Below are 23,402 nucleotides of genomic sequence, written 5' to 3'. Positions count from 1 at the left end.
GATTTTTTTTACAACACAGGAAAAGCAGGTGGTAGCTTGGTTCTACATACAAGGAAACGCTAATTAGTGCCATCTATACATAGTCACTAAAGAACATCTCATCACCATTTCATACTTGTCAAATGCTCAAAACCATCAGGCAGTAGGCTAAAAAGATACAGTCCCAAACTACCAATAAACGAGGCACGTTAAGGAGAGTTGGAGACAGTGGGATGAGGCATGAGAAAGGATATTAGAATTATTCAACAAAGCCATCATCCCTTTTCAAAACAACTGTTCCCTTCCACTGACGTTTCACCTTACAGGGAAGTTGGAACTTTGAGTGAGCCTTGGTTTCCTCATTTGTGAGCTGGGGTTAAATAAACACACAGAGTCATTGCATGCATGACCTCAGTAGCTTAAATCTGTGCACCTCAGACTTGAATTTGTACCAATTCACAAGAATATTTTATAAAAGTTCAGATTCTGGTTCCTCAGGTGCAAAGAAGCCAAGAGACTGTGCATTTCCAGCAATGTCCCTGATGGTGATGTTGACCTATGCTTCACACTTTGTTTAACAGATTTTACACTCATGAGGTTCACTGATTAATTAGATACAGTTCTAATGAAACTAATTAGTTGAGAAAAAATAAAACTTAAGGTCACTGTGAAAATCAAGTACACAGAATTGGGTATTTCCATAATGAAACCATTCTACCCATTTCAGGAGATCCTGACCTCAAGTTATGGAAAATAAAGTTGCTGTAATGATTTCACAGAATTGCATTGAGGAACTTAAAAAAAAATACAGGAGAGAGAGAGAGTACTGGAAGAGACAACAGGAACTGGGGGACATTTGGGGGACAATGTGGAAACCTAGTGCACATTGAAATCTTCAAGATTGACCCTATCGAAGACTCCTAGTAGTGGGGGACATGGAGGCTCAACCAGCCATATTTTGTAACCAGGCAAGGTTTCCAGCAGCAGGACTGGGACCCCAACCCAGCCATAAAACCTTCGACATATAATCTGTCCTGCTTCCAAGGGTGGAGCAGAACTTGTGGAAGTGGCCAACCAATGACTGGTCCAACTTGAGGTCCACACCAATAGAGGGAGTCCATATCTGACACTGCCTAGGTACCCAAGAACCAGAGGCTGGGTGGCCCAGAGATACAGGATGTAACCAAACAGAACTGGGGGGAAAATTACAATGAAATAATTACTAATGATATTCTGCTACTCTCATAGATCGGTGGTTAGTCCAATTGTCATCAGAGAGGCAGAATCCAGCAACTGATGGGAGCAGATGCAGAGACCAACAGCCAAACACTAGGCAGAGCCAGGGGAACACTGCATTAGTAGGTAGGGGATGCAGGAGCCAGAGGGGTTGAGTACACCATAAGAACATGGCCCATAGAGTCAACTAAACCTGGCTCCTAGGGGATCACAGAGACTGAAGCAACAATCAGACCATGTATGGGTCTGAGCTAAGCTTTCTGCATGTGTTATGATTGTGTGGCTGGGTGTTCATGTGGGACTCCTAACAGTGAGAATGGGGGTGTCTCTGACTCTTTTTCCTGCTCTTATGACCCTTTTCCTCCTACTGGGTTGCCTTATTCAGCCTTGATATGAGGGTTTGTGCCCAGTTTTATTGTAACTCACTATGCTGTATTCAACTGATATTACCTTTTTAAGAGAAATGTAGGAGGAGTGGATCTGGGGGAGGGGGAGGTGTGAGAGAGGACTTGGAAGAGTGGAGGGAGGAGAAACTGCAGTCAGGTTATAATGTATGAGAGAAAAATGAAAGAAAAAATACAGAGGTCAGGGCACCATTCAGACATTGCGATAGAATACTAAGCATGCTTTTTTTTCTAATTCCCCAGGTGACCTTAATAGAAATTGAAATCCACTTCCTATAGAATGCAATTAAATACCTAACTGTCAAGCAGGATAATATAATCTTAGATTCTAAAAAGATGGAGTATTCAGGTCATATTAAGTGATATATGCCAAGGTCAAAATTTAATGAACAATAGACAGAGTACACATAAATTGAGTTCATTATCTATGCAAAAAGCCTGAAAAAAACTGTAAAGAAAGTTCTCATATAAAAACATTTCCTAATACAAGCCCTTGAGCACACAAGACTGCTGAAGAAATAATATGCTTAGCTGAAAACACTTCAGCTCTGCTAAAATAAAAAATAAAATAGTCCATTATACCCTCAAGTCCAACATGGACTCTATTATCAAATAAATAACGTAGTAAGTGGATGCTACATAGAAGCCATATGGATCATCTGTATCTTCCCGAGCCCACCTGAGTCAATAATAGCTAATATATTTTTAGTAGAAGAGCATCTTCTCAGGGGACCCTGCAGATGGGCCATATTCACATTTAGTAAAAATCACCCAGTGAAAGAATGGTGTGATAAAACAGTGATTATTTAAGGAGAATCCAGAGAGGAAAAAGCAAAACTTTTACATTTTACACATCAGAAATCTCAACTTATTGAGTCCTACATGTTTTCTATGACCTGGTAACCAAGTAGAGGCCCTCAGTCTGACTAAAAAGTAAAAGTAAAAAATGTTAACCCAGCATGGGTAATATAATATCAGCACAAAGGAGGCAGAAGCTCGAGGACCCAGAGCTCAAGGCCACCATGAGCTATACAACAAGATGTCATCACGATTAAAGAAGAAATTCTTTAAGAATTGAAAGTGTTGTTTGACCCATGCTTCTCCAAATGCCGATAGCCCTGTGGCATCAGCCTCTCAGGCAATGTGTTAGAAATGCAGATCATTTGGTTCCATCTCAAAACAACGAGATCAGAAACTCTGGAGGTGAAACACACAATCTATTTTAACAAGCTCTTCTGGTAACAAAGATGGCAGCTCACGCTTAAGCATTATTGTCCTCCATATTGATGACAGCATCACCAGTCGTCAATCAGCACCATCACCTCTTTGCATTCTACCTTTAACAGAATGCCTAAGAGCCTTAATGCCAAAAACCACAAGATGTCCTGGCAATTCAAAAGATGGGTAAAAGACTCTATGTAACTTGGCTCCGAATTAAGTTAGACAATCTGAGGATGCCTTGGATTTAAGCGCTGTGGCTTTGATCCCTCACCAGGTGGCTGTTTATAGAAAACAGTACTTTGTGTTCTCTGCTCTTACTTAGTCTGCCTGTGAAGAGACTGCCTGGATTCAAGGCCACCGTTCCACAGGGAAGACAACAAAGGAAGGCTGCTTCTGCTACAGCATCATTTTTTACATCAAGCTAAACTTATACATTTCCCATTACATTTAGACCAGTAGAAAACGCAAAAGTCAAATTTGCAACTCATGTCTGGAAATTGCACTGTCCCTTACAATGTCTGATCACGGTTACTAACCCAGCTCTACAATTAACCTTATTTCATTCTCATTCTTTCTTTTTACTCCTTTCCTATTTTGAAGTGGCTTAGAAAATCTTGTTTTAAGTATAAGAATCTCAATTTAAGTCTAAAAATATTGTTTTATATCTATGTGCAGTAACTGTTGGAAAACTTCTCCAGGATCTAAAAGACATGTATGTATTTTAAATTCCTCCAAGAAACTAAGACAGACCTCTGCTCACAATGTCCTGGGCATTTCCACTGTCTTATTTTGGTTTTGAAAAAAGTTAAAAAGTCCTGGGAGTCAGTGGTGAACGGCAGTGGGTGCTCTTCAGAGGACTCAGGGTTCAATTCCCAGCACCCGCATGATAACTCACAACTATCTATATCCAGTTGCAGAGAATCCAAGTCCCTCTCCTTGCCTCTGTGGAAACCAGGCACTCACATGAAGCATAACCATGTATGTGGGCAAAACACCGTTAGATATAATTATAAATCAATTTTTATGTTATGAAAAAGAACCATTAAAACATTAAATGATACACATTAATATATAATTTTTATATTTTTATGTGACAGTTAAAAATAAATGTCAAAAACATGAACAAATTGAATGCAATCTTCTAAATTATAACATGTAAGTCAACTCACTGTTTGTCTTCAGGTTTTATAACAGACGGATCTGTCAAATTTTCTCCAACACCTCCAAAGAAGAAACAAAATTCATTAAGCAAATGATGATTCATTTTCTAGGAAATGCATAAAAATAATAACCAAATTCTACTTCCTTATTTTGAAGGTTACATTCAAGCCAGATATAGTGACTCACCCCTGTAATCCCAACACTAGAGAGGCTAAGGCAGAAAGATTGCCACCAGTTCAAGGCTAGTCTGAGCTATATAGTGAATTTGGGCCAGCCTGATCTACTGTGTGAGACCCTGTGTCATTCACTCCATAGCAGGTAAGTTTAAAAAATTTAAAAAAATATGCTAATTAAATGTGCTATTGAAATCGTTTAGCAAAGTTAGGAAAATGATTGAATACATTGTCTCCTACAACAGCACCCTCTGAATTAATGAACATCTGGCCACAAATTAGTGTGTCAATGACATCATAAGACTTGCTGGTAGTGGCATCTATCAGGAGATCTATGTATCCGCCATTCATTTACTGGTTGTATGCACAAAGGCATCTAATTTTATTTTCTCTAGATCTCATGAAAGGAAAATATTATCCTCATATCCTCAATTTACATCTTATCCTCATTTACATCAATGAGTACATTGATGTTCAAAGAGATCGAGGAACTTGCCAAAGATGGCTTATCCCTTAAGTGGCCATAACAGGATTAAAGCTGGGGCAATGCTTGTGTTCCTCCCACTAGTTCATGGTCTCCTTAGATGGCTTCCATCGGCGCTCAGCAAGGGAAAGGCCCTGGGAGGTTTTGCAGATACAGCCGCTATGCATCAAAGAGACACATCAAATGCTCTATCTATATACAGCACTTATAAACAGTAGAATGAAATGACACCAAATTCTTGATCTGAGAGTTGCCTCCACCTGTGTGTCCAGTTAAGGAAATTCTTTGAGGTGTGTGCTTACGCTCTCTCTTCACTTTTTGGAATGTGTCTTCAATAAAATTTAGTTTTGAAAGAAAAAGAGCAAAGCCTACGAAGATAACAGAGGTGTAATTTAAGGCTGCACTTAATCAGAACTGGGTTTAATACACAAAGTAAACCTCTGTGATAACATGCAGCCAGGGAGGAGGTTCGTATCCAATAGTGACAGCAGTTCAGGGGAGCCAGTTACAGTGATGAGCCACCTCGGCATACCCAACAACTTCTGAGATCACCCTTAATCGGGGCTTTTCTCTCTCTCTCTCTCTCTCTCTCTCTCTCTCTCTCTCTCTCTCTCTCTCTCTCTCCTTGAAAAACACCAACTTTGTAGGGTGAGGAATCAAAAAAGTTACATGAGTTTTAGAATGTTGTTATGTAATGCCACTTGTTGAAAAAGTTCATGTTTTGTTAAAGCGGAAGGGGAAACTTTCAAAAGACCCCACCCCTAGACAAAGACCTACAGAAAACTAAGGACTGCTGAGAGAGAAAGAGAGCGCCTTAGACTTCTCCAGGAATGAGCCCCACAGCAGTTTACTAATTCCAAGTGGTCATCTCTGAAATTACATGCAGACAAGCAAAACTAAATGGACTCTGCGGATCATGTTTATATGTTTATATATATTCAAAGGAAAAAGTGACTATGAATTTGGGGGACTTGGGGAGGTACATGGGAAGGGTTGGAGGGAGAGGTCACAGGAGAGGTTGTAGGGAGGAAAAGAAAAGGAAGAAACGATGCAATTATATTTTAATTAAAATAAAATTCTTTAAAAATAAATATGATTTTTAAAAAGACAAAGGTCCGTGTTTCTAAGCAGCATTTTTTAAAGATTTCTGTTGTGGTCTCTCTCTCTTGAAATAGTAAATCTTTCAGGAACCTGTAATCCTTACAAAGTTTTCTGCTAAGAAACTGATCGCCTCAGGAAAATAATGTAGAGCCGCCTGGACACTTGAGTAGAAGTGTTCACCCTTTGGGGGAGGGGACTGTTCCCTGACTCTGTCAGCCTGGTGAAGCTAAGGGGCCCTTTTCTCAAAATGTTTTCTTTTTCTTTTTTTTTTATCTTTTTTTTTTTTTTTTGGTTTTTCGAGACAGGGTTTCTCTGTGTAGTTTTGCGCCTTTCCTGGATCTCGCTCTGTAGACCAGGCTGGCCTCGAACTCACAAAGATCTGCCTGCCTCTGCCTCCCAAGTGCTGGGATTAAAGGCATGTGCCACCACGGCCCGGCTCAAAATGTTTTAACATGTATGATTTAAATATGTAACAAAGGAAATCTATGGTCCTGAAAAGGATTATCAAAACATTTTAACTGCTGTATTACAAAACATACACGTGCTTCTTTATTAGGACATTCAAGAACAGGATCTACCCCGGGCCTGTTATCCACAAACATATCTAACAAGCGACGATTGCAAACAGTACTTTGAAATCTGCCTGTATTACAAAGTGCTGTGCTAATATCTGAAGTTTCTCTTGCTGATAGTCATGGGTGATGATGTCACTGTGGGTTGTGGTCTGGCTAATAATGGAAGATAGCAAATTCCAGTAATGGGTCTGTGGCGATAAGGTAGAACTTAGTTTCTCATCAGAGTTTATAAATCTCTGAGTCTGCCCTTCAACAACCCTGAGCCTGACAAGCTTTCACATTGATTTTGAATAGGGAAAGAAAGGGTTGGGCTGAAACACAAACACATGGGAAGTGTGAAAAAAACCTTGCTGAGCCCTCACATTTTCAAAGCCACAGGAAGGAGCTCTTTGTACTTTTCTTGTCACACAGACAGGAAGAGGCAGATGAGGGAGCCCCTGCTTCTCTACAACCGTGGAGTGAGGAAACAGAAAAGCAGGCAGAAGTGTATCCCAGCACCCTGGGGAGACAGGCTGATGGCTGTAGTCCTCACCGTTTTAATTAAGCATGGATTGAACTGGAAGCCTGGAGCCTACAGCAATGACTGAAGTTTTAGGCCCTTGTCTAAGTAAAGTGTAAATTTAAGCCAGGACTATATACAGTAGCTGGGGAAACACTATTAGTTGGGGCGGGGCGGGGGGGGTGAGGAAGTCTTTACAAGGTTAAAAAGAAAAAAGTTTGTCTAAATCTCATCAGAAAACCTTTAAACTTTATGACTTGTTAGACACACGGAAATCATAGGGGACGGACGGAGGCTCTGCCCCAAGCCCTGCCGTGTTCTGATTGTGAGGCCTGGGTACCCTGCTTAATCTCCCTCAAGCCCAATTTTGTCATTGGAGAGTGCAGCATCCCCGGACTTATCAGCGAGGGCTAGGGGAGAAGTCAATGAGCTATGTCTGACCCATAAGAGCTTTCGATGCCGGCCGTTACTCTATTTTCTTTATTTCATCTAGAACCTCTCATGAATAAAATGTTATCTTCTTACCAGCAGTAAAGTCATGTTTCTCTCTCATTCCCCAAAAGTATATTTCCTAATACTTATAGAACACCTTATAAAGAGGAGGTCAAAGAGTATACAATAACCTACTTTCGTATGTAAAAGCGTAACTCCATGTTTTGTATGTTAAAACTTAACTTAAATACACATTTTGGGGTGTTCTAATGGAAAAGGGGCTTTACCACCTGTGAATGGAGAGAGAAGGCCCCAAAGGTCAACTATTCAATGCCTTCCACATCATTTAGCCATGCTAAGTCACCAGGCTCTTCTAGCCACACAAGAATACCCAACTCAGTCCATCTGGTCTCAAACCCTTCTGATATTTGGAGAAATATAGAACAAGTAAGCTGACTTTATATCTAAACATCCTGATGATTTCTCTTTACTGACACCATTATTAGTAAATATACCCAGAGAAAGCCTAGAAAAGTCCATGGAACTTCATCCAACCTGGCATCACCAATGGCCTTCTATTCCATCTATGCAAACAGGGTGCCTCTTTGTAGTGACAGCATTCATGGCGACATGGGTGCTAACTTTTTCTAGAAATTGCTCTATTGAACAAAAAAAAATCAGTGCTGTATCTCCAAAGGTCCATTGAAAAAATAGAATAAGAAAAAAAAACTAAACATTACTCTAATTTGAAATACAATTGTTTTTAATTTCCATTGCTGGGAATTAACTGTTGGACTTCAAGTGTAATGATGATGATTCAGGCCCTCCCATGTAAGATTTTTAAGTGGAAAAAGACCAGAAAACTTCATTATAGTTATAAATGATGGGAAATTGGTCACGCCTCTCCTCAGAGTTCAGCTTCCTGGAATGCTGTGGCCGCTTCCAGGTTAACAAGTGGCACCTTCTTGGAAGAATGAAAGAAGAAAAAAAGGAAACAGAAAAAAAATCAACTACCCAAGTATTTCTTCATCCTTCCTTCTATCAAAGCAGTAATGAGTAGAGTCTGAAATGGAGAGAGGTCTCCTTGTGGTACCCCTGGGTTCACACAGCTAAGGATAGCTTCCCCATACCTGATAACTAAATTCCACTTTAAAGAACCAATCAATGATTACTACTGACAACAGCAGGTAACATTTATTGAGGGCTTAATACATGTAGAGAACTTGCCTCACTTGAGCTCCTTAATAATTTAATAACCGGATGACTTAAGGCATATTATTTTTCCCATAACAACTGAGGGAGGTGGGACTCAAGGTGGTTGCTCCTCAAGGCATACAGCTAGTTCACAGTGGAGCCTGGAAGAATACATCATCTTTCCAGACACTAGAAATACTAGTAAACAAAGGACATCATAAAACTGAAAGAAAAAAAATCTTAAAAACACAATTTTCCTTTCCAACCTTGTTTAGAGTTAACTAGCAATAGCATTATAACTGTATAATTACTGTTATAGACTCATGTTTTTCCACAAATTCAGCCCAACAATTATCTAGCTCTCTGATAAGTTTCATGCATTTCATGACACCTAGTCTGTGGTTCTGTGATGTCTACTCAGGCCTTCTTTGAAGGTCAATGTTTTGACATAGTTGACTTGCAGTGGCCTATTTCAGCAATTCACATAATTACTCGGGAAAAGAATAAAGTTAATTCCCTTTTCCCTCCACAACTATAATCGCAGCATTTGCTCTGTTTAATGTCACTTTGGATTACTAAGAGACATAAAAATCCCCAAACATAAACATCATTAAACAAAACCCTCTTCAAGTGAAATACAAAACACACTGAAGAGTCATCATTAATTCCTTAAAGTTTTTCTTTGGTTGTTTGTTGTTGTTGTTGTTGTTGTTTCTGGTTTTGCTTTTTAAGCAGCTCCACCCAACATTCAAAGCAAAAACACAGACAGTGGGAGCCCAGATGAAACCAATCAACATCTCTGTGAGCAGAACTACAAACCAGATGCCTTTGGCACCCCAACTCTGGGCGTGTGTTCATCAAGTGCTTGCTGGTATAAAAAGCTGAATTGTTTGGAACACGTTAATTCCGTTTATATTCCTTCCTGAAAAAATTGTTTTTGAATTTTAGAAACATAATCCAGCCTTGAGAACACCAGGAGTATCAAAAGGCAGACATATTTAGCAATATGTGCATTGTTTTAAGTGTAGATGGATCACTGAGCATGTGACCCAGATTTCAGAGTGACTTTGCATAGTCCTGGACATTGCTCCTGATGCCCTATGAGAGTCAATTTCAGCATTCCCCAGGCTCCAAACCTGGTTTTGCCAAGAACTGCCAAGGTAGGAAAATCAGAAAGGAAAAGAAGACAGTTCAGGTTGTTGAAATATATCCCTCTCAGAATGACTCTCTTAAGAAGTGCAGGGCAGAGAGGAGAAAAGAATATGTAGGGTCACTCCAGCTTAAGTCTATATCCTGCTTCCCCTTTAAGAGCTGTGCAACCTGAGCCAAGTTATTTAAACCTTCTGGTCCTGAATCCCCAATAATATATGCTTCAAGGTGCTACTTCTGGGATTAAATGAGGAACTTTTTTGACAGCTTCTGGGCCAGATGATCCCTTGTTTGAATCCAAAGCTCCAGTCCATAAGCCCAAGAACTAAACTTTGGCCATCACACATACTGTGTGCCCTCCTTAAGAGGAAAGCCTGCTGGAGACACAATGAATGTGCTGTGAGATGAACCATCCGGCAGGAGCTGGTGATTGTGGGAGATACTCAGATCAAAGGTTTCCATTAAATTAGAGTATACTGCAGCCCTCTTTTGGAGCCAAGGACTTCCCTGAACTGCCATGTCAAGGAATATATCAAAGAAAGCAAACTAAATTATAAATTGCCAAGGCAATAAATTCAAAATAATGAAAAATATCCAGAATTTAAGCTTTCTCATGCATTTATATGTGTGTGTATATATATATAAAATCTTTCTGGTAAACATAAGACAAGGCAAAGAGGTAACATTAAAACAAATGGTTAAAAAAAATTCCCCATCTAGTTCAACATTTGAGATTTAAATAATTACTTTCTGCCTATATTTCCCCCCTCTATCTAAGTAGAAAACAGCAGAGCAGGTACTCACACTCGCTATTGCATAATATCTCTGAACTAAATACCTATATCTCTCTACCAAACTAGGTAGAACAGCTCCATGTGCCCACCCTAGTTCTTGTGAGATTTCTAGGAACTTTGCATCCTGCATCTTCAATTAATTACCTTGCAAATCTAAAACCAGCAGCTCTCCCCGGGTATACTCATACGTCCAGTGAGAGAAAGCCAACATCAGCTCTTCCAGGGTGTTGGTGGGGGCGATTTCGTCGCCATTGTTGTTATTGTATTTCCGGAACTCCCCTGTCATGTACTTCTCAATGGTTAACCATTGGTTAGCTGAATGGCAGTAGATCAAGAAAACCTCCAGAAACCTGTGAGGGAAAAAGAAGCCAATGATCCCCTACAAGACAGCAAGCATGGCAGTTACCCTACAGAGAACTCAGCCACACAAGTCATCCACCCTTGGCCTTTCTAGGGGAAGAGGGATCACCACAACTGGGAGGTTTGTTCTCAAGCTTACTTGCCCTCCGTTTTCTTTGAGAAAACTTGCCAACTTTTTTACGAGTTCCGGATCCAATGTTTCATGCTGGGCTCTATAAAATTTCTTGTAAAAGGGGGGAAAGGGCTTTATTCTAATTCCTCAACACCAAATTATGATCTGCCTTGATAAGTGAATACAAGTATAACAAGATACCCAAGGGAAAATCATGAGGGTTCATGATTGCAAACTTCTTAATTGGTTTAGGAAGCTGGAGAAGCAACTAAGCTTTAAAGAGACAATTTTGGGGCCATAATACCCCTGAGTATTATCCCCAGCATATGCCTGTTTTACCTAATTGAAATGTTGGTCATCAATCTGTCTATACTTTTTCCACTCACATAAGTTCAGAAACTTAAGCCAAGGTATGTCTGGAACATCTAATTATCTTTATACCAGTCTGTATAACTATGGAAGGAAGAACCCTGAAAAGGGTCATGGAGAACTTTCCCTTGGGTCTGGTATTTCTCATGTCTAATGGGCTGAGAAGAGGTTAAATGGAATTCTTCATATAGTGAAGAGCCACAGTGCCAGGCTTACTCACTTTGGTGTGTAGGGAATTGTTTGTGGTTTGACTTGGTTGAAGGTATAGATGAGTTTTTGGGCAGCTCTTTGCTGTTGAATTTCCTAAAAAAAAAAAAAAAAGAAGAATTTATTTATTTATATATATATATATATATATATATAGAGAGAGAGAGAGAGAGAGAGAGAGAGAGACCAAGTGTGTGTGTGTGTGTGTGTGTGTGTGTGTGTGTGTGTGTGTGTTTAGGGACAAGCCTCCTGATAGGTTATCTAATCACAAGCAGTTAACCCTAAAAACCCTAAACACATATGTGTAGGATCAACATTAAATGGACTCAGTAGAGTGTGTGTGTGTGTGTGTGTGTGAGAGAGAGAGAGAGAGAGAGAGAGAGAGAGAGAGAGAGAGAGAGAGAGAGAGAGAGAGAGAGAGAGAAATTATCCATAATAGTTATAGGAAAAGAGATAATAAATTTGGGAGAGAATCAAAGGACATGGGAGGTGTTGAAGAGGAAGAAAGGGGTAGAAATGTTGTAAATACAGGACTCATGAAATTCTCAAAAAAAAAAAAATAATGGTTAACTAACATACACTTACTTATTAAAGATCAAACAGTTCCTAACTGCCCAACATTTAATATTATTTAGCTTCTAGTACTCTATACCCCAAAAGCAAATGTCCTATACAACAAAAATAATAAAACACCACCACCTTCAAAAACTAACAAACTCCCTTTTGTTGAAGAAAAAAAATATCTTAGATAAGGATGTAGCCAGACCTCTACCCTTTCATTTTGTCCATCTGGGCCCAAGATCTCTCAGCTTCAGACTTACCCTAAGGCAAAGATGAAGCACGGTGCTCTCCTGAAAGATTTTATACCATGTCTGGACAACCTCTGGGAGGAAGGACTTCACGATGAAAACCTGCCCGGGCTTGAGAACTTCATCCTCAGACCAGGTGCTGATGACTCGCATGGCTTTGCGGAGGCCCCCATCCATTTCCTCCTGCGACAGCACCTGGATCATGGCAGCTCTCCCATGCTGGGACCAAGAAGACATGCTCTTATCAAGAGTCAGAGGGGAACTCTCTTCAAGTTTGTAGATGGTCACTTCTTCTCCTGCTGCAATAAGAAGTAAAAGCCAGTTCAATAAGACAGCAGGTCTGGGGTGTGATTGGTGCCCTGAAGCTCAGCTCAGAATCAGTTCAGTTGTCCCTGTGATCAGAGAATGCAGCAAGCAGGAGCTAGAGCATGGTCAGGGCACAAATTGGTCTGACTTGTCCTCTGATGGAGGTGGGGAGTGAGGAGGAGGAACAAAACATCAAATGCCATATAGGAATTAAGTTGTACTTATTAGAAACTAATTAGACAAGAACAATATTAAAACAGTATGAATATGTTGCCACTAGTAGACTTTTTATTGGAGACACGGTTTGCTTTGTAACTAAGGCTGACCTAGCAATAATTACACATCCCAGATTAGCTCCAAATTTCTGATCCTCCCGCCTTAGCCCCCTGAGTGATGAGATTAAAGGCACATGCTATGACACCGGGCTCAAGACAAATATATCTCTAGAGACAGTTTAACCTAGAGTTAGTCATTACCAGCCCCTAAGGAGCAAGCATTTTTATAACTGCCCTTCATATAATATTAAGCTTGCTGTGTAATGTTTGTGAGCTATATGTGTATCTTTGCTTTATACATGAACAACATGATGGATTTTTTTTTCTGGGTGGGGTTTTGCTTGTTTCCCTTGATCCACAAAGTGATTTTTACCTCACCAATTACACAGCGTTTCACCCAGTGGGAACCACTCAGTACTAAGGTCATACCCTGAGCCTCTACTGTTTTCTTTTGTGCCCATTAGCAGGTTACTGAAACTCTCTATGTCCTTATCAGTAAAAGGGAAAGAACATCCATTTCAGTGGTTTGTTATACAGATCATATATGTTATCAGGGCTACAGCAAACTAGGATCTCAGAAACAGACTCAACCCCACTTAAAGGGACTTTAGACACAACACACTGCTCAATGCTGCACAGCTCCCACTTTGAGCTTCAAGAGCAGGAAGGAGTCATTGCTGGACTTGGACTTCACCAATACAGGGTTACAGCTGAGTAAGAGAAGGAACAATCCAAACAGAGTTTCCTTCAAGTTTGTGATTCTGTTTTCTTATACTTTTGCTTCAAATATTCCTTATTTGTTGTTGTTGTTGCTGCTGCTGCTACTACTACTATTGTTTGTTTGTTTGTAGGATTGTTCTCTGTGAACACTGTTTTAAGTTACCAGAAAAGAAGCTATCTATTCCCTCACCCTTGTGTCTAATTCCTTATGAATAAATGTATCTGGAGAATGTGTGGTATATTCCCAAATGTTTATTCTTGATGTCCAAGTGAATGCCACTGAAGAGCTCTTTGGAGTCCTAATTCCTAGAGGCTTTAGAGAAGAGCTATTGATTTGCAAAATGAACCATGGAGCCAAGTGGAAGAAGGAGGCATCTGCATAAACAATCAGAAGCCAACCTGGTCTCTCCCCATTGGAACAGAGTGAGGAGAGTGAAGATGGAGGCCAGTTCAGGGACCTTTGTTATACCGTCAACTGCTTGTGCTTTATCCCGCTAGGCAGAAACACTCGGAAACCCTTGGCTAACACAAACTTGTTTTTCTTTACTGCTCAAGCTTTTCAAAACTACATTTGCAGTCTGAAGAAAGAGCAATCCATGTACATGAAACAAAACAAACAAATATAAAACAACCAACAAAGGGTTTCTCTTCCCATGCCTGTCAGCTTTCAGCATACTGACATGTAGCTCTTTCTTCTGTGTTCATTATATAAGGTTGGCTTGTTCTTTTCTTCCCTGTGCATGTCCAGCCTAGAATCGCTGCCTGCCAGGTGCAGCATCACGCTTGCTTCCCAACTGCTGACCCCTGTAGGTCCCATCCCCCTGGTATCAGCGCCTGACCCTCAATGCTGGCTGCAGTAGTGAACAAGAATGTCTACTTTGGGAAACTAATCTCCTTCATCTACCACATGGTCAAAACGAAATTTGTGAGTCAAGTAAAGCAACATAGTTTTTTTGTTTCTTGGTTTTTGTTTTTTTGGTTTTTTTTCTGTTGTATGCCAGCATTCACTCTACCCTCGCCTGGCCTCAAGAAGGGGGAAATATTACTCACCGAACAGCTGGATTGGTGTAAATGGTATGGTCTGAGAAAGCCTCATTAAATTATTCCTTTCAATGGCTGCAAACAAAAACAGATTGACTGCTTTAGGTCTGCATCAACAATTAAACTTAGAAAAAGCCCCACATACCAAAATACACATAAATTTGAGAATATTTCATTTCAAACATATTTTTATTTTTTTCCATTAGCAAAAATATTATAAATAATAGTTTTAAATATAAAATATGCCTTCAACAGTAAAGATATCTCAGTCTTGAGAAACTTTTACATGAGATTATATAACATGGCCTAAGAAGGGGCTATCTCCTCGCTCTCCCAAACAACAAATTAGACACTAACTCAAATAATATGGGAGTCTTTCTTTTAAACGGATTTTAATCTATGTTTCATATTCTCTGTTTTCCTTTTTCCAAAGCAAACCCAGCGCGCAGTGGTCTGTGGGGACATCTACTGTTGGCTTTGCAGATTTGGCCTTCTTTTTCCCAGAGAGAATGAAACACTAATTTTAATTAGAAGCAAGTGATCTGCATTTTCCTGCCAAGAGCCATAGCCTAACAGATCAGAGTCTGTATGAGTTACAGTATTCCTCACCAGAGACTCTCTACAGCTGGCAGTTAGAGTCAAAATAATAGATCACTGCTGAGCTATAGGACCCAGCCAGAGGAGCCGAGAATGAGGGGGCTGAAATCCACAGAACCATTATTTACCACAGAGGAGAACTCAGGATAAGGCAGTCTATTATGGGACCCTAAACAAATGACCTTCATATAATAAGACTGGTAATTAAAGTGTCAGCAAGGACTTGTTCACACTGAGTGCTAGACTCTGTAAAAGCCTTGTCCTTGAGTTATCTCACCCACTGAGAGCAGTGACCACCAAGGAACCACACCATGGCACAAGTCCAGCTGGTCTACGTTGCTTTGCATCTCAAAGTATTTGCCTCTTAATTCTCAACTAGCCCTTTGGCAGACTGTCCCTCAGAAAGGGCAAGGACAATCGTTCCCACTCTGAAAGAAAGACAGCTGAAGTGCTGTGGAGCATTACTTAATAACCGAGTTGAGACCCTTGACGTGTCTGTTTAACGGCATCTTTGCAAGGCACGTTTGTTGGCATTATTCTGTGAGGGGGTGGCATCTATTCAGTGTTTATGTTCACTGAGGGAACTTTCAAGTTCACTGAGGACTTTCAAGTCTGTCTTTTTACAATCCAAAACATTAGGATCAGACTGGGGTATAGTTCAGTGGTAGAACACTTGTCCAGCAAGGCTCTGGGTTCAAGCCTCAGCATGGTAATAAAAAGGAAACAGTACAAAGGAAATTGTTCAAAACACTAAGATATTTGGATTTTGACTAGCACTAAGCTTGCAAAGAAATTTTAGAAACCAAAGGTATCTTCTCCTTCAAAATTTGAATACATACACACACACACACACACACACACACACACACACACACACACACACACACACTTTTTATGTGAATTCTCTTAAACCCTGGCAATTTGTTTTTCTGAGTCAGTGCCATGGTTTGGAAATCTAATTATTCTAGACATTAGAGTGAACAATTTTATGAATTGAAGCTGTATTGATAATGTGAGAGTTGATGGATGTTCATGTTTACAAGTGCAGAATCACACACATTGAGCTCAGTTGACCCAGCTCTGCACACATGCTTCCTACCTGAATAATGGTGGTGAGACTCTTGAGGGCTTTTTAAGGAGGCTGAAATCTCTGAAATCATAGAAATGATTGGCATTTTAATTACTTGGCTGCAGATAAATACATGTTTGTACACTGCCTTCAAAGTTACTATTAAATGCCTTCATCAGAATAGCTTTTCACTATTCAGAAAAGCTTGCCCAATATCCTTTAACTCATTATTGTGCATGGTATCCTGACAGCTTCCAATCATCAGTGTAATATCTCCAAGCATATTTATACTGGGAATTGGAGAAAGACAGGTAATATTAGCCTCAAAGATGTATTTCCTCTGAACCAATTACACCTCTGGGTTACAGAAGGCACACAGCTGCCCATCATGACATCCCAGGAGCATGATCCTCTGAGCTCCTTGCCATGATGCACCTACCCATGCAAAGACAATATTAATGCCAACTTATTAGCATACTATCTCACTGACTGAAACTAATGACATAACATTAAGTATATGTCAGACACATAGGAGAGGGTGACTAGTATCACAGCATGGGATTTGCTAAACTATACCAGGACCCTGTGTTGGGAACACCACCTCCCATGTTAACTCTCATTTTTCTATCTGTTCCAGCCCTAAATCATAAGGCTCCAGAGAAATCCTTTGAAATGATTTTGCTGTTTCATAAAAATCAAAATTAAAGTGGAGAAACTTCAGTCTCATGGCAGCAACTACTTTACACCTACTAGAGAGTAAACAGCCAAGTGAGCCCAGGTTTACGGAGCACTCTGGCTCCTACTACAGAAGAAAGAAGGGAGCAAGCATCCTTTGAGGTGGCATGCTGAGAACTAGGGTCAGCAGAAAAGGCTTCCATTTCTGAATTCAGTCAGTAATGTCGACTTTCAGCTCCCACTATGGGTCACACTAGGCATGAGAAGTGAAGAAGACACGTTGCTCACCCTTCAGAAAAGTAAATGCCGTGTACTAGAGAAAAACACATGCAACTGTAATTACAACAGCTTGCTAATCATGGAATACCGAGCTTTATGGATTTCCCTACCACCACCCGGAAGATGGAATGTCATGGTCATCTGACAGTGACAAAGCTGAGTTTCAATCTAGACTTCAACCTCTAAGAAGCTCAAGACCTTAGTGGTATTTATTTAACACACATTAACTGAGCACGGATGGACTAAATGCTAGGCGGCAGCACAGTGCTCTATGCCAGAGAAAGCAAGAACACCCAAAGAGTGGCTGGCTACGTGACCAGGCCCTATTCAGTCAGATCCTTGGGGCACAGTGTCCTGAGAACTATATAGAAGAAAGCTTCCATTCCCAAACATGTGATTGGCTCTCAGAGTCTGTAAGATATGACACTATCGATCATCACAGAGTTAAAATGAGTCCAGTGTCTCTGCTCTCATTCGGAGAAACAACAGGAAAATCATAGTCAAAACAGGTTGCTCAAAGAATCTCAAGCTGGGGATATAGCTCAGTGGGTAAAGTGCTCACCCAGAGTACACAAGGCCCTGAGTTCAATCCTCAGTATCACAAAAATAAAATAAAAACAGAAATGTAAAAGCACACATCAGTCCTGACTTATCTGGGATATCTCTATTTTTCTACTGAATTTTCTACTTTGTATGTATCTCAAAAGGAACAACAACAACAAAAAGAATACAAAGCCAAGAACTACATAAGTCTTAATAGGACAATGAACTCCATTATCAATAAGATGAAAAATTAAAAATAAACATTTAAATATAAAAACTTACTGTCAACTTCACTTGAGCTTCTTGTTCTGTTTGGGGGGAATGAAATAATTTAGAAAATGCTGTTTTAAATCTTTAATTTCCAAAAAACTAAAAAATCATCTGAAACAAAGAGTATATATACATATATACATATTTTATTATATTTTATATAATAAATATGATAGATTTATTTTTATGTGCATGTGTATGAAATTCTCTGCTCCATCTTATTCCTATTTTACCAGTACAGAAGTTTATAGCCATACAATTATTGTCACAGAAAAATTAATGCCAGTAAGGCATGTAAATCACTTATTATCTATGCCCCAAGCTAACTGAGAAATGGTGGTGTTAGTGGTTTTAATTAGCTGTGTGATCACACAACATATATAAGATTTAACTGTGTTTGTGTTGTTCTGGATCAATTAAACTAAAGGGTGCGTGAACTATGCAAAGCAGATGCCTACAAATGAGTCTGAGAATGTCTCTGGACAAGCCCACAAATCAGTTTCATTAGCCCACGTGGCCCCTAAATGTTCACAGGCTGGAATTAGCTCTCTTTAAATTGTTACTTGCCCTGCTCAAGTGCACAAGTGGCCATGGGCAAGTCTGAATAAATGCACTCAAAGAATATCTCCAGTATTTAAGGTCCTTGGGGAAGAAAGTACAATTACAATTATTGTTTAATTTCATGCTGCAATAACCCACCACTCTGCATGAGCACAAACTACTGAACCTTTGGGAGAAGAAAGTCATGTGTCCCTTAGGTCTAGAAGCAGGCCTACATGGGGCTGTGGTGGTAGTTCCCAGGAAAGGCCATGTCAACAGAGCTGAGAACCATAACTGAAAGTCATCTTCTACCTTCTTTATATCAACTGGCCTTCCCAGGGGGTGATTTTCCTCTAAGTCCATGACTTTGTAGATATTTTGATGCTGTCACTAGAAAAGTAAACACACACACACACACCCTACAGGCAAAGTAGAAGCATCACACCGGAACAGTACCAAACACCTGCAGCACTAGCTACTTGGGATACTGAGACAGGAGGATCCCTTGAGCCCAGGAGTTTAGGGCAAGCGTGGGCAGCATAATGAGACCATGTCTCTTGAAAAAATTAAAACAAAATGGAATCATCTTTCCTTGGTTGTGTTTCAAATTTTATTTCTCCAAAGAAACAAAATTCAGGAATATACTCAATTCTACACCCAGATTCTCTCCTTCCCACCCTCTCTCCCTCTCTGTCTCAATCCTTGTCAGAGTTGATGCCTTGACAATTTGAATGCCACTGAAAACCAGGAAATAGAGATCAACCTCATTCTGTAGAAGGAACACATTGGGGGGAATGACTTTTGAAATCTGGAGAACAAGGCCTGGAGTGACAGCTTAGTGGTTAAGAGCACTTGTTGCTCTTGCAGAAGACTTGGTTTCAGCTCCAAGTATCCACCTGGTTGATCACAACCGTCCATAACTACAGGTCCAAGGGATCCCTTCTGGCTTCCATGCATACTACACACACATGTATACATAAATATATGCAGAGAGAATACATAAAATGAAAGTAAATACATCATTTCTAAATATGGATAATAAATTTAAACAGGCTTTGGTTTGTCTTATGATAAAATATATGTATTTTATACTGTAAACTACACTCACAATCTTACTCTCTGAAAAGATATAACAATCAATCCATGTGTGAGTTTTTGATACTACAAAGGAATTATTCATTGGCTGTCAAAGTACATATTTTATCACAATATTCTTAAAGGGACTTGGGTGAGGAACTATTATCAGAAACTGGAAAACTAGGAGAATATTCTTTTCTACTCTTGCTAATATGAGAAAAATAATGTCATCTCACAAGCATTTTCTTCTTCCTATTATGACCAAATTAAGCTTTTGCTCCTAATCAACCTGGAGGACAGAATCCAGAAACTCTTGATGAGAGCCCCATAGAAATACTCACAGAAAACTCTTGTTGAGGTTGGTACTCCTGGGACTCCATGAAGGGTTTTCATCTGGGTCCTGAGCAGAAGGGAACAGAAATTACAAGTGCACCCAGCACACCCAGCCCATCCTTTCAGTGACTCATCAGCAAAGCACACTCTTTCTTCCTCTGACTGGCTCAGTACCTCTCTTTAAATCAACAAAGGAAACACAAGCTAGAAAGATGCATAATGTCAGCATGGATCTAGGGTAGCTCCATAGTTGATGGTTTTAACTGAATGAAATCACTTTTATGGAGACATTAAAAGGAAAATGCAGCATATGAAAATTATTACAGAAATACAGATTAAGGAAGGAATGCAGGTCCAACTTGGTAGATATAATGGATAATTTTTGTCACCAACTTAATATATTAAGAAACATATAGGGCATTAATGAATGTGGTAGTTGAATGTAATTGGTCTCCATAACCTCATAGGGAGTGGCACTATTAGGAAGTATGGCTTTGTTGGAGTGTGTATGGTCTTGCTGGAGGAAGTGTGTCATTGTGGGGGCAGGCTTTGAGGTTTCCTATGCTCAGAATACTGCCCAGTCAGTTGACTTCCTGTGCCCTTCTGGTCAAGATGTAGCACTCTCAGCTCCAATACCCTTTCTACCTGCATACCACCATGCTCCTTGTCATGATGATCATGGACTGAACCTTTGAAACTGTAAGCAAGCAGCCCCAATTAAATGTTTTTTTGGTTTTTGGTTTTTGGGTTTGTTTTTGTTTTTTTTTTTTGGTTTTTCGAGACAGGGTTTCTCTGTGTAGCTTTGCGCCTTTCCTGGATCTCACTCTATAGACCAGGCTGGCCTCAAACTCACAGAGATCCGCCTGCCTCTGCCTCCCGAGTGCTGGGATTAAAGGCATGTGCCACCACCACCCGGCAAATATTTTCCTTATAAGAGTTGCTGTGGCTATTTTTTCAATAATTGAGTAAAACTGAAATTTATTATAAGCCATGGCTGATATGTAGAACTGAATGGTTATGTAAAATAATATATATATATATATATATATATATATATATATATATATATATATATATATATAATAAATAAAAAGAGTTGCTGTGGTCATGGTATCTCTTTATAGTAACAGAACTAAGACAGTGAGGTGCAACTCTGGCTGTGTCTGTGAGGACATTTCTAGAGAAGACACAGTCTGAAGGAAGATGGCACCATCCCATGGCCTGGGGTCCCAAACTGAGTTAAAAACAGAGATGAGAAAGCCTGCTGAGTGCCATTATCACCTTTCTGCTTCCTGGTCTACAGACACGTGAGCAAGCATCCTAACTCTCTGTTACTCACACCTCCAACTATGCCTTCCAGGCCCATGATGGACTATATGCTACAACTACTAGCCAAAATAGCCTTTGGCTCCATGAGTTTCTTTGTGCTAGGTATGTGGTAACATCAATCATTACATCATAACATCCCTGTCATAAGTACACAACTGCTCCAGATGAGGAAGGGCAGTCTCAAAGAGCATTACCCTGGATTTATCTCATTCTAATTCCTGTTTATCCAAGTCATACTTCTTGAGACACAGTATACTGCAGGCATTGTCCTAGGCATGTTCCTGTGAGGTATCTTGGTTGGATACTACCGATAATCTTGTAAAGATTGCATTTTACAGAGACAGTTAATGCCACTCACAGGCTAACTGACGCATACAGCCTTAGTGGGGAGAGATGGAAATGATAGAATTGGTATTTGAACACAGGTTCTGCTTACAAGTATCTTCAAGTGAGCAGTATCAAATTCTTTTAGATGCCATTGCTGCAAGAACTCCAGAGGATATTTATATAGGTAGTATTTACAGTTGCCAAGTTCAGTTATTCAAACCAAGACCAAAAATCTGTTGCCTTGGGTTGCTCTGTGTTGCATGCCACCTGTGAAGATGGCGCTGAAACAAGGCACATTTATAGGTGATAGAAAAGCAGAATGCAAAATTGGACATCTGGGCATTAGAGGAACACAGAAGGACCTTCACCCTGCAATGCTCCAGTCCCCTTCCTGTGTCTGAACACATCCCCACAGCCCATGCTGGACTAATCGCACTAGGAACTCATTGTCTCTGGAACCAATCATTCTATCCTTGAAAGGCTCCGATTGGTAAAAGTTTCCTCTCAGATCAGCTGTCTCACAGTAATTCCCCCATGATTACCCTAGATCTGCCTCTGTTTGGAGAGAACCTGTTTCTCCTGCATGTGACAATGTTCACATGTCTGAAAATGTGAGTTCCTTCTCTTATGCTAAGCATGCCCAGGATAAGCAGACTGCATGAGGAAAGAGAACAAAAGCTAATATGGAGAGGTTAGAAAAGTAAGCAAGGATTGTCCTGAACATACAGTCCCCAAGGGTTTCGATCCGAGGCCAGTAACAAGCGAGGCCATTTATGGACTGTGGCAATAAAGTTAGTAGAGACAAATGAAGTGTCAAATGCACAAATTCTTACAAAAACTATCAAAATATTTTTACCTCTTGAGACTGCTTTAGGTAGTTAGTGGCTCGTGTGGTATGTTGCTCAATTTCCTTCCTTTTCATTTTCTGATATATATAAGGTTCTAAACCTTGTTTTTAAAAGAAGAAGAAAGATTAGAAAATTGGTTGAAATGTGTTACATTCAAATCACATTTCTCAAATAGAAAAATCTGGACACAGTACATTTATTTAAACTTAGATGTAGTTTTCTCTATTTTTGGAAAGTTCCACCAAGTTTCATTTTTTCTTTTTTCTTTTTTTCTTTTTCCCTTGTAATTGAAAACTGTATATTCTATTTCTATTCTTCTATAGTCACATCCACATTTATAATAACTTCTATTTCTCTTTTTTAAATGTATTTATTATTGTTGTGAGACATGCACGTGTGGCATTTGCACACGGAGGTTAGAGGACAACTTCGTGGATCCACTTCTCTCCTCCCACTCTTTCATAGATGCTGGGGATTGAACTCACGACCTCAGGCTTGCACAGTGAGCATTTTGTCCACTGAGCCATCACAGCTACCCTAGCTTTTACTTTTCTATCAAAGTCAGGCATTAAATAATCCATAATGATTTTCTTTCTATAAAACACATTCAGCAGTCTTTTTTACATTCCCCATCTCTTATACTCTGCTCCACATACTTTAAAATATATGAAATTCTAGTTGTAAAATAATAATCCTTCCTTTATAAAGGGCACCAAACACAAAAGTAAAATAACAACAAAAGACAGAAAAAAAAAATGAATGCTCTCCACCAGGCTTAATTTTTATGATTTTTCTTAGAAGGGATAACGAGAAATGTTATCTCATTGTGTTTACACCTTGTACCTACAGAGCTAGGAGTTGTAACAAATGTAAGAGACAATAATTATTTGTTTCCATGTGATTTTTGTGCCACA

The 23,402-nt window shown here is 39.8% G+C and overlaps 1 protein-coding gene across 1 annotated transcript in view; it reads right to left on the bottom strand.

Moving 5' to 3' along the window:
- The window catches only part of Trpm6 (transient receptor potential cation channel subfamily M member 6), a 149,223-nt gene that overhangs the window by 6,468 nt on the left and 119,353 nt on the right, over positions 1-23,402 (bottom strand). The window contains exons 29-37 of the mRNA XM_028874898.2: positions 22,497-22,588; positions 19,993-20,051; positions 18,047-18,072; positions 16,298-16,348; positions 14,611-14,676; positions 12,272-12,558; positions 11,464-11,546; positions 10,547-10,752; positions 4,010-4,061 (exon numbers count right to left, since the gene is read on the bottom strand). Coding sequence (XP_028730731.1) covers positions 4,010-4,061; positions 10,547-10,752; positions 11,464-11,546; positions 12,272-12,558; positions 14,611-14,676; positions 16,298-16,348; positions 18,047-18,072; positions 19,993-20,051; positions 22,497-22,588 — 922 coding nt within the window. The remainder of the gene's footprint in view (positions 1-4,009; positions 4,062-10,546; positions 10,753-11,463; positions 11,547-12,271; positions 12,559-14,610; positions 14,677-16,297; positions 16,349-18,046; positions 18,073-19,992; positions 20,052-22,496; positions 22,589-23,402) is intronic.

Source organism: Peromyscus leucopus, chromosome 1 (genome assembly GCF_004664715.2).
Source record: "Peromyscus leucopus breed LL Stock chromosome 1, UCI_PerLeu_2.1, whole genome shotgun sequence".
Taxonomy (NCBI): domain Eukaryota; kingdom Metazoa; phylum Chordata; class Mammalia; order Rodentia; family Cricetidae; genus Peromyscus; species Peromyscus leucopus.
This window is presented reverse-complemented; position numbering and strand designations above follow the sequence as displayed.